Below are 12,095 nucleotides of genomic sequence, written 5' to 3'. Positions count from 1 at the left end.
GAAGCTGTTACGATTGTCATTAGAAGCAGAAGAATCAAGATCTATTGACGTCTATAATTTATCACTGAACAGTCTAATTTGCATTTTTGTCCTCACTTCTCCCTTGTCATAAATAGCTGATTGTAGCTGTTCTCCCACAAAACATTCTTCAAATTGTCAGGGATAGCTTGTTGATTTTTTTTTAACATCCCCAAAAGACACAAGATTTTCATCAGTAATTTTAGGCTTTAAGTATACGGATTTTCCTTTAAGCTGTTTTAATTAATTTTCATAAGTTTACTATCGCATGTTTCAGAGCAGCTTACTATACTAATTATGATCTTAAAAAAGGTATTACATAAGATTCGAATTTTTATATTAATTCATATCAAGGGCCTTCGTTCATAATCCGTCATTGATACTTATTTATGTTAAATTCAATGTGTATAATATTGAATGACTATTATTTCAATAATAATTAATAGTTGGCAACAAGAAAAATACAGAAGAGTGGCTAATAGCTAAAATAATTATTTTCCTTTTGTCAATCGAGATTGAGAGTAGATAAAAAAGGTTGTGAATACTACCGGTTTCCTCTTATTTAGGGTATAATTTGTTAATTGAGGATTAATTGGAAGGATATCTTCTAATGAAGATTCCTCATCACATATATAAAGTCTTAGAGAAGTCCCATGGATTTTCCCGTCCAATCGAGGCAACGATTGAGAGTCCAACTCTCATTTCTTCATCTTGGACACAATTGATTTTTCAGGAGGAGAATGAAGTGGCATGGACTCGTTTATTTTGAGTAATGATTCCTGGACTGATTCAGAGTCTTCTTCTTCAGATGTGGATTCCCTTATATTTAGGGAGTTGGACTCCCTAACAAACCTGCATATAGATTATTTCTTCGTTTTTGTAGTAATCGTCCGTCCATTATCTTTCAAATCAATAGGGATGGTACTGACTTTAAAATTCTGCATGGGCCCTCTGCTCAAAGTAATAGCAGTTAAGTTCAAACGACAACCAAAGGGGATGTGTTTTGGTTCAGAAGGGATTTATATGAGAAACTATGTGCAGGGCCTCATCTAACTGAGGTGAATTTAATGGGAATCGTTGGAGGACGTGATCCTGAAATCATTGTGAAGAGCTCTCATGCAAAGTTTTTTGATCAACTCGCACCTAAGCGCATCAGTTTGAATGATGATACTCTTTTACACTAAACACTATTGTTGATGGAATGACAGTTTACCCATCAATTGTTCACGTAAAAGAGAAGTGTATTGAATTAATGTAGAATGCTCAAAATATTAATATACTAGATTCATAGTATGGATTCGTTGTCAGAATTAAATGGAATCTAATTGAGCCTTGGTCTTTGCTATCAGCTAAAGCTAGTGAGCGGGTCTTTAAAACCATGATAAATCATGATGGATCTCTACCAGAAAGAATTTACAAACCTTTATATTTGAAAGCTCATGGAGGAAATAAGTTATCATTTAACGCAATCATATTTGGACCATCACCCTCTGGAGACGACAAGACTCCACTTATTGTTATTCCTCATGGAGGTCCCCATTGCGCTACTACAAGTTCTTCCTATTCTCTAGAGCTAAATTTTTTTATTGAACTGGGATTCTCTGTACTTTTGGTTAACAACATAGGATCTCTCGGTTATGTGGATGAGTCTGTACATGGATTGTTGGGGGGCGTGGGTAAGGATGATATTGATGACTGCATACAAGCTCTTCCAGAATGTCTTAAAATTAATCCTCACTTAAACGATAAAGACATTTTTCTTTGGGGTGCTTCTCATGGTGGGTTTTTAGTTACTCATCTTGCCGATCAGTACCCAGAGCTTTTCACTGCAATTGTGGTTTTGAATCCAGTCACCAATATAGCAAGTATGGCCTCTGCAACTGATATTCCAGATTGGTGTTTTAATTAGAGGGGATTCCCCTTTCACTACAATACTCCCTTGACCCCTGATATAGCCAAAATAATTTGAGAGAAATCCCCCATAAGTCATATCAAAAATGTTAAGGGCCATATTCATTTGTTGATTGGAAAGGAGGACTTGAGAGTCCTTCCATCTCTAGGATTTGAATATTACTAAGCACTTAAAGGACTAAATAAAGAAGTTACAATTTCCCGGATAATCCTAGCCTTGGAAAGCCTCTTATTTATGCTAATTGGATGATTAAGATCATTCTTTCTCCAGAGGCTAAAATCTAAATTATATATTTATTTTATTTTCATAAAAAAATATGTCAGTTTTGAATTAGTTAATAAAATATTTTGATAAATTTTTTCGAGTGTATCATAAATTAATTGTTTGTTATTGTTGTTATCCATCCCATTAACGTCTCATAATGTCAGAGTCTTCGTCTTTGGACGTAATGAACAAAATATCAAAAGATGGTGAAAGTTTTTTGGATATTGTTCACAGCCGTATATGTGAAATATTCAGTATGATTCAAAGTGATGATTTTGAGTTTGAGGAATCTAACCAGAATGTTGTATCAGAATTGAAATCAAGACCTCCTACCAAAATAAGAAAGATGATGAATATTACCCCCGGTGTCTCATCAGATTTTACCTTTTCGGACTCATCAATTTGTGAATGTAGCTCCAGAGCAGACTCGAAACTAGAAAAACTGGGAAGATTGGTGCATGATAAAATCTGTAACCTACTTGACGACATTGGAGCTATAAGACGATACGCATTCGTTAAAAAATCGACCCGTGAATTCACCAATGAACAGATTATCATAGATGCAATTCAAAATCTTATACTGATGGAAAAACTCTTATTCAAGAAATTGGAGAAATTGCCGGGGATCCGTACGGAGAGAATGAAAATTATTTCAAAGGCACATGAGCCATTGAATGATCATTTATCGGCCTTGATACTCTTTGACCTAAGAACATTAACAGTGCTTAAATCAATGGCAAGTAAACTGATTGAGCTTTACCTTGAACTAGCAGATTTGACGCAAGGTATCAAGGAAGAAAAAGAATTTGCCAATAACTTTTTCAAAAACCTTTATACATAGAATAGTTATTATCGAAACATAAAATGAATATATTATATTTTTACATAAATTATTATAATAACATATTTTAAATGTGAAGAGATGATAAGTGTTTTAATCTTTTGATCATTGCTTCCAAAAATCCAACATAGCTCTGTTTCTTAGAATACAATTGTTCCACATGTTTTAGTTTCATAAGCAATGAACCACTAAATACAGACACGGCCACCTTCAATTCGGCAATTCCCTCAGAGAATACATACGCAGGCGAAACAACTCAAGAAGAGTCTCCTACCATGAATGGTTCATCTATAAATAAATGATATTAGGTAAATAATAAATATCAATCATATGATAGTGTGATAAATTAATACCATTTAATTCTTTTTACAGCCTTCTGATAGGGAGTATCTTGATTTTTAATGGCGTATAACAAAAAATTTCTAAATGCCTCCAAATGAGAAGAGAAGCTCCCTCAATGGCAATCCCAGCTAAAGTAATTTCGTACTTTGTTTTGTGTAGACGCTTTGATTTTTCGACTGGCCAAAAGACGTTTGTCCATGAATTTCCCAATCGACTCTTTTGATCCTAATAAGATAGCTATCTCTGCGGTTGTTAAATGTTGGATCGAGGATAACTTGTCCTGTAAATCTGTTAGTGAAGAGTGGGGCGCAATGAGATGGTTGGACAAAGATTGCAGTACAGTGACAATGTGCCATAAACTTGGAGGACGACTCGGAATATAAGTATTGAGATACTCTGTAAATTAGTAAGAAAAACACATTGTTGGGAAAGTTGATTTAAAAAGTACTTGAATATAAATTAAAACTCACCGTGCACATCAGATCCATGAGCTTCACTAAGGGAGGGGGTGAAAAGTATTTGGCAGTATTTTGAATTATTAGCACTTACTGTTACAATATTTCGAGCTTTTAATGAGGTTTAGAAGGATGAAAAAAATATTTCTAAACCAAATACATTTAATTGAGCTATGAGTTAGTGTAGTTACATGAATTTACTCATTGACTTAAATAGATTTGGAATTAGAATCAGTTTTATTCAAGTAATATGTAATATTCCACAATTAAAGTTGCATTAATAATTGGGATGAACAAGATTCTTATATTTGGTCCCCCATTAGAAATATCAGTCAGACTGTGACAATTTTCTATATCCCCATTCATGAGCTTAAAAAAGGATCAAAGTAATGTAATTTTATACACATCTAATTCCCATGAAGTAATAATTTTGGATGATGAGTGAGTCAGGAGTCATCAGAGTAATGTGTATTCACTCACAAAGTCGATGTGTAACAAAGATAATATGTATATTTATCGATGATTTGGAGAAGTAAATTTTAAATAACTCCAGATTTTGAGGCCGGATCTCTAAATAATATAAATCCAAGCTCAACAAACTATTCGAATCATACTTTACGAATTAAATTTAAAATATCAGTCCTCAAAATATTAAATAACCTTCAAACAATTTCATTAAAACACACACATCTAAAAATAAATGATTCTTGATGTATAGTTTGGAATAATATTTAAGGATATTGTGTCTAAATCCAACCATTTGAATTATACGACTCCAAATCCATTTGACTCATTGTGCAAATACACTCGACTCTATCACCTTTATGTATTAATCCCAGTAGTAACCTAAAGATCAACTGAAGAATAATATTTCATATTAATTATTTATTTGAATGAAATAATGATATTGTACAAACACGACCTGAATTTGATAATTTATTTTCGAAGGACAAATCCATCAGTTTAAGTAATTAGTTTAATAATATTTTGAGCATTTATGTATATATAATATAAATCTACTTTGATATTAAATTTCATATATTCAGTCAAACTATCAATTTTTGCTCAAGAACATTTTTTTTATATTTCAAATGTTATCCCAAAATGAAAATTGATTAAAATACCACGTGAAGTTCAGATAAAATTACAACTACGACAAAAAATTAAGGTTTTACCTCGCTAACACAAAAATACCCTCTTGTATTTTGTTATCAGCTATCCATTCCCTCCCCTCACAAGTCGTGGCTAGTGTTGGTAAATATTTTATCTTCAATAAGCAACGCAGAATTCTTCACCACAACGTTGAAAAGTTTATCGATATTTGAGGAATATAGGTAGAAAAACAGTGAGCAGATTTGCAAGTTGTTGATGGTTTTTCATAGGATAGTGAATATAATACACGGTAAATACTTGAGAAGTTGCGTGTTTATTTATGTGTATTAAGTTGCGTTACATTTTATGCAAAGTCATTTCGTATATATTATCTTGTATATAATAAATAAAGAAGTAACTCAATAGGTGAAGAAGCGAAGAATTATTCCTGAGTGCAAGAACTTAATCGCTGCAATTAATTACATATCCATACTCAATTACTATTACCTATTAAAACTATAATAATACCCTCGACTAAAAGTAATGTGATTCTAGAATATGACTACACATAGTGTAAACAAAACTGTAGACATAATAGGAATCTCTGATCATTGCTAAAAGACTTACACGTATCTCACTTCTACATAAGTTTCTAAGAAGTTCATTTCTAGTTCAAGGTATTATGATAACCAACGGTAGTTGAGTATTTACTTTTATTATTTCCATGATTTAAGGTTATATCATAGTTATATATTTTTAGAGATGTGCAGACATAGCACGTTTTTGGATAATGACTGTGATATACATATATCTGACAATATAAATACTATTCCTTGCTGGTGTTGAAGATCCTCAACAGAAAGTTATATAGCAGGGAGATTTCCCCATAGTGTTCTCAATTTGCATATCATATTGATCTACATTCAGGGATAAGATTTTAGAAATTATTCTTTCTTCGGCTTTTTATGGATCGACTTTAACAAGTTGAATTATGTCAAATAAGGAAACTATTTACGTTTCAGTAGTATTCTTTGGATATTTGTTAAATAAACAATTTTCACTGAAGTACAACCAAGTATATTCAGTAATTTATTTTTATTGATATAGGCCAGGGAATACTAAATACATGGAATACTCCGCTTAGTTGTCTATAGCAGCTGAATCTTCCCTCTATACTTTCAGACTGGAACATGACAAGCAATATATAGTCGAAGTCCTTATTCTCACTATCCAGCAAGTACTCAGCAAGATCTGCTGCAGCCAAGAAAGTATGCTTAGTTGCGAAAAAAGTTTCTTTCGTGAGTCCTCTTTCAGCACTATCTTTTTAAACAGTGAGTAAGTCGGCAAACTCTTTGAGGAAGGACAAACCAGCACGATTTTCTTTTGTGATGGGTTTTCTAATATTGTCATTTTTCCTCAGCCCAACTGTTGGTGTCTTTACCTTTAAGATGTTCCACATAGTCCGTACAAATTCAAGAAACTCAACTGTATCCATAAGCTCAGGTCTTTGATTGGTGTAAAACTTAAGGGCTCCAATGGTTGATTCATGAAAAATAGAATCACCTAATTGCACGTTTGTCTTTTTCATTGCTGTCTGATGAAGAGACTTGAGATTAAGTTGTTTAGATTGTCTTACTTTATACGTGGATTCCTTGTGATAAATCTCTGTAATGTGAGCAAAATTTGGACGTAAACACGTTTTGGCACCCAGAGAGTTCAGGGGATATCGAAGTATCCTTGCCGCTAAAAACAGTTATAGATATTTTTGAAATTGTGCACGGAATCGAAGAGGAAATTCACTTTGAGGTAATTATTGTGAGGATGAATTATGGATGTTTGCAGATGACCAGCACAAAGAAGCTACGAGTAAAAGTTCCTGTTGGCTAGGTGGTTATCGACAGATAAGGATACAACAATAAATCCAATTTGGTATAGTGCTTGCATGATGACTATATATATTGACTAAAGATGAATTCGGGATTCAAATTTGCCACGGGGATAAAAGATACAACATCCATGTATTTTCCCCCAGTAGACTTTATCATAAAGGTGAGGACAGTTTTAGTGGTTTGATTCTTCTCAGTTCCTAGAAACTTGCCTCTCACAAACTCCTCTGTGCTGGCTCTCAAGTGCAAAAAACACTGGAATTGAAGCTGAGAGAAGAAGAAGATTATTTTGTTGCTCTCATCCGGGCATAGATGAAGTATTCTCCCCTATGGAATTGATACTTTTTGAACGCTTCTGCCTTACAGAGCGGAAGCAGAGTGTGGGGAAACCAATTGTTGACTATGTTTCGCCCCTCCGCGCCCAAGCCAGATTGAGTAAGCTTCTCTGTGCTAACTGTGATACATCCTATGAAGATAATGTCCTCGTTGGAACTTTTGTTAAGAATATGTGTCAAATTGTGTTAGATGGTGTTTGAAAAAAGATCGTCAAGTTCGAAAAAGTGATCCAGCTGGGACGAGCTTTAGAGAATGCGGAGACCCACTCCCTTCAGATTAACTCAAATAGAGCCGTTCTCATGTCCGAGTATAAAGGCCCCAAGGGGACACGTCGTCCCGGAAGTATTAATTCTCGTCGAGACCGACCTCAGGGTAATGTAAAACTTTTGAAGAAGCCCTGTAACTTTTTAGGGTACTCACATGTGCCCTGCCGTACAAAGAAGTACTGCAAGTGCAATGGCACTGATCACTTCACTTCCTGCTGTAACTCCGGACTGAGCAACACTGTTGCGTTGAGCGTGAATGGAGAATTGGTTACCTTTTTAATCGATTGGGGTGCCAATGTGAACATTCTCCTGATGAGTAGAACCCCTGCGCCCCCAAGCTCTAAATTCTCAGGTCATATCACAGCATATGGAGGGAATAAAATCCTAACTTATGACCCTGTTGCCTAACCGATTGTAAAAAATGGTTCTGATCAAGGACAATTGGAATTCCTTATTACAGATGTGGACCAGCCAATTTTGGGCTCTCAAGCTTGCCTAGACCTAAAGTTGGTCTCCTTACACTCGCCTAGTTTCCTGTGTCATACTGCTGAGGAATACAATGGAAAAATAGAATCGCTATTTTGAAGAAATTTTCATATTCCTACTCACTCAAAGGCTGTGGCTCCCGTTGCTAATGATGCTAAGGCGAGGTATATACGATCACGTCCGGTACTCTTGGCTCTATGCAGTCAAGTAATTGATGAGTTGCAAGCAATGATCAAGCGTGGAACTTTTACAAGGGTTGATACATCAGAATGGACATCTCCGATTGCAACCCTGCTCAAACCGGATGGAAAGGTCCGTGTCTGTGTAGATTTCACACAGACCCTCTTACCTATTATTAATTAAGGAACTCTACATTTTACCTCATCGTGAAGAATTATTTGTCGGCCAGTGTCTCTCTCTTAACTAGACGTTTAATTGATAAATAGAAAATGGTGGCGACAAGTCTGAGAAATTAATTAGTATTTTACTCATAGGTAATTATACACAACAATTTTCATTCATGACGTATGCAATTTTTTCTTTTCTTCCCAGACTTCACTTTGTTAATTCAGTTAAAAGGGTGAATCCTTTGAGTTTGTGTAGATAGTTATAGTTATGAACAAACCCTAGTCGAAAAAAAAAGTTTCGCTAAGATCACTACTTTTTACAAACATTCATCACCTGGTCTTTGTTTATCAACTAAATTTAATAAATAGTTTTGATTGTTAGCACTCTAATAGCACGGCGTTATCCTGCTAGGACAAAAATAAAAAAATATTTGATTGCAAACTGTCGATTTTTTTTCTTCTTTTCTCAAAATCAGTCTTCTGAAGGTTTATTGGTGGATTTAAAATTTGCTCTGATTAAGCTCTCACCAATTTTCAATAGTTATTGAATAACAATACCATACTTTGGAAAAAGACACTCCCTAACAACTGATCTTTCGTCTTCCTCCCCCCCCTGTTTCTTTTAGATGAAAGGTTGTGTCATACAATAAAGGTAATGACTTGGCAGAAAAAGCACACTCGTTCTAAAGGGTGATATTTTGGACAAAAGACAATAAAACTAACTTTTTTTTCCACTTATTTATATTGTCATTATGAACTTAAATATATTAAAATTTGTAAGAATTTAATTAAAAACATCAATCAATTTTTGATCTTATATAATTATGTGGTTTTCTTTAAAACTTGGCCAATGAGATAGTATAAGAACTCCATTGACTTGGGCCGATTTATCATTACCTAACTAATATAATTATGATAAATAAATTTTTATTGGATAATATTTGTTTTAGATTAAATCAAACTCAATCAATCAATAATTTTTGAAAAGAATACATTTTTTGGAAATATTTAAAAAAATATTTATTCACTTATTTGTTTTAAAATAGTCAAATTAAGCATGATAATCCAGAAGTGGAATATTGCAACTGGATTTTCTTCTATTTTGAAGAAAGGTTGAGATTGTATAAGGATAATGTCGTGTTTAGGATATTAATTCAGAGTTGAGTAGTTTGTGATGAAAAAAAGAGCGCTAGGAGAAGGCTAAAACGAAGCATATCTTCCACCTGAATTAAGACCCTTGTTGAATCCTGGTTGGCTACTCTTTAGGATTCTTCTGGGGGTCAATAATGCCCGGGAGGTAGTCATAATATGTCTAAACAAACTTCTTTATATGAAAACTTTAAAAGATGGGAAAATAGATAGAACAAGGTTCTGGACAGCAAAATTGATCATATCAAAAAACAAACATTTAGGTTATTTAATCTATTTATCTAAATTGATTTATAAGTTATTAACAAAAGGGGGGGGGTGTTAAAATAAAATTCAATTTTAGCCCAACTTTTTGGATGCAAAATGATCTTTTAAGCACTCTAAAAAAAAACCGGCCAAACCCCCTCCCTACCCCCAAAATTACTTTTTCAACCATGAATCTATATTTTTTAAATCTATTTTCAAAATAATAAGAAGAAACTCTCAAATTTTGTTATCATTAGACCATTTTTCTGCTTAAAGTAATAATTTTATAACATTTTAAGTTGATAAAGTACAGTTTTAAGGTCATATAAAAGGTCAAAGGTCCAAAAAAGGTCAACTTCTTATAAAAATTTTTTAACCTGTGTACTAGGTTGTACAATTTCGGATACTCGAAGGATCAGAACCACTGTATTTTCTTCCAATTAGCAACATCCACAAATGTTTGATACAATAAATTAGTACTTAAAATGAATGAACTTTTTTTCTTTGCATCAGTCCCTTACTCTTAGTTGTATATTATAATTAATTGAAAATGAGATTAACCGGTTAATGATCTAAATTCATACTTGGTGTATTTCTCGCATCATATTTATGCGTATAAATATAAATGTACTCAGTTGCAAATGCTATAACCTTCCATTCGTGACAAAATATATATTTTAAATTATTGACAATGGCATCGTTGATTAATGAAACAATATCAAAAGCAAAGAAAGTTCTTGAAGGTGTTTCATATATATTCATATGTAGAAGCTTCAGACATTCCCGCTTTGTGTTTTTCCACGTAAGAAACATATTCTGGAATGTCTCATGTATTTTCTTCGGCCTAAAAAGGATGGTAAAGTCCAGAGAACCAGATCTGGAGCTGCTAAAATTCTTGCTTCTGCTTTAAAAGATAATTGGCTGTTCTGCAACATTTTTACTATTGGGAAACAATATATAGGCAATAAAATTGAAGTTCTTTATATCCGCTTCATCTGCAATATGAGACGCCCACCATCTAAAAGAAGTGATAAATGGAAAAACGATATGAAAGTTTACAATGAGAGTATGGAAAAAATATTTGAAATATTTTGCGAAAATAAACATGCAAGAGAGTCTCAATAAATAAATTTTAGAGTCAAAATGGGGGACGAAGAATTTCAGTTTTTGCACTCAATACGTAATTATTGTAAGAGCTACTGTTCAGAACAGGTTGATAGAAAGTGGGTCTGAACAATGGAAAGAAAGTAAGCTAGTGAAAAGATTCTACAAACCCAGCAGAATAAAGAAAAAAACGGAAGATAGATCAAAAAACACGGACTGGATCATCATGGATTAATATTGCTGAATTCACTGACGATATCTCTCAAAAGGTTAATACTACTGATAATTTGTACCACCATGAAATGGAATCAAAAAAGAGATCATTTATTTATATAAACAATCATGCATCTGATGGTGATAGTGAAAGGGATTTTATGCCACAATGCTATCGTCATATACGTATATCTTCTCGTAAGATAAAGCCTCAATTTGTTAGTTGTGCCGACAAACTCATAAGTGTATACTACTGCATTCAAAACCAGGCTGTTGCATGCATAGTGGAGACAGCAAACTTTCTGTTCGATCGAAAGTGAAAGTACCATTTAGATAATCCCAATGTGAGTGATCTCAATACAGTACCACACGATTCACAAACACGGTAGGCAGCTAAGGCTATTTTGGCTCAAACTCTTTCACAAATTGTTGAGCTCATAGTGACGAGCTCTGACGTTGTCATTACCTACCACGACGTTAAGAGTAAGAAAAAGGGATGTGAATCATTTAGTGTTCAGGGGATCACAATAAATGGCAAATATCGGGCTTTTCCTACCCTTCCCGTTTCATCTGAGACTAGAGATAATCTGACACGACTGAGACTAACAGCTCTTAATATTTTATCATTAGTCAGCGATGGTAATAATACTCCCAAAGATATTCACGAAAAAATAACATTTAAGCTCACCGATGGAGTGTGTCACAATTTTGGAATTGAAGAAATGGTTGTTCTTGAGTTAGGAACAGATCATATTCCAGGTCATCTTTTATGCCATACACATCCAGTGCTAATGTTTAATCGTGAACTCGTCAACCTTTTTAGAGTAATTGAGGGAGGAATAGGCTCAGAAAAAATATATACTAAATTCCTGACGACTGCTACGAGTCAGCACAATTGCATCACTGAATTGAGTGGGTTTTTTGGACCGATTTGAATTCTTTTTTTTTTACCACAATGCTCCTAGGGCATAAATTCATAAGAAAAGTTGGGCTTAAAGTGGATATCATTATTTGGATACCCCCTCTATTATTAACTCATACGCATATTGAATTTTGTTACTATCAATTATAATAATTTATAACTATAGAACGTTTTCATTGACGTCATAAATTGTAAGGAGACTTGAGCTCAAAGTTG

At 33.8% G+C, this 12,095-nt stretch overlaps 1 protein-coding gene and 1 long non-coding RNA gene across 2 annotated transcripts; one reads left to right on the top strand and one right to left on the bottom strand.

The window, feature by feature from the left end:
* Positions 1-514: 514 nt before the first annotated feature.
* LOC121115085 (acylamino-acid-releasing enzyme) lies at positions 515-2,289 on the top strand. Its single transcript, XM_040709250.2, has 2 exons — positions 515-1,246; positions 1,310-2,289. The coding sequence occupies exons 1-2, from the start codon at positions 1,220-1,222 to the stop codon at positions 1,925-1,927; spliced, it is 645 nt and encodes a 214-aa protein (XP_040565184.1). The 5' UTR covers positions 515-1,219; the 3' UTR covers positions 1,928-2,289.
* A 754-nt stretch (positions 2,290-3,043) lies between these two features.
* LOC121115086 (uncharacterized) lies at positions 3,044-4,127 on the bottom strand. Its single transcript, XR_005863410.2, has 3 exons — positions 3,848-4,127; positions 3,389-3,773; positions 3,044-3,323 (listed from the first exon to the last, which is right to left on the bottom strand). It is a non-coding gene; the product is annotated as an uncharacterized lncRNA (long non-coding RNA).
* Between the last annotated feature and the right edge of the window lie 7,968 nt (positions 4,128-12,095).

This window comes from Lepeophtheirus salmonis, chromosome 3 (genome assembly GCF_016086655.4).
Source record: "Lepeophtheirus salmonis chromosome 3, UVic_Lsal_1.4, whole genome shotgun sequence".
In the NCBI taxonomy this organism is placed as follows: Eukaryota; Metazoa; Arthropoda; class Copepoda; order Siphonostomatoida; family Caligidae; genus Lepeophtheirus; species Lepeophtheirus salmonis.
The sequence above is the reverse complement of the archived record's forward strand: the minus strand, read 5'-3'. Positions and strand labels throughout refer to the sequence as shown.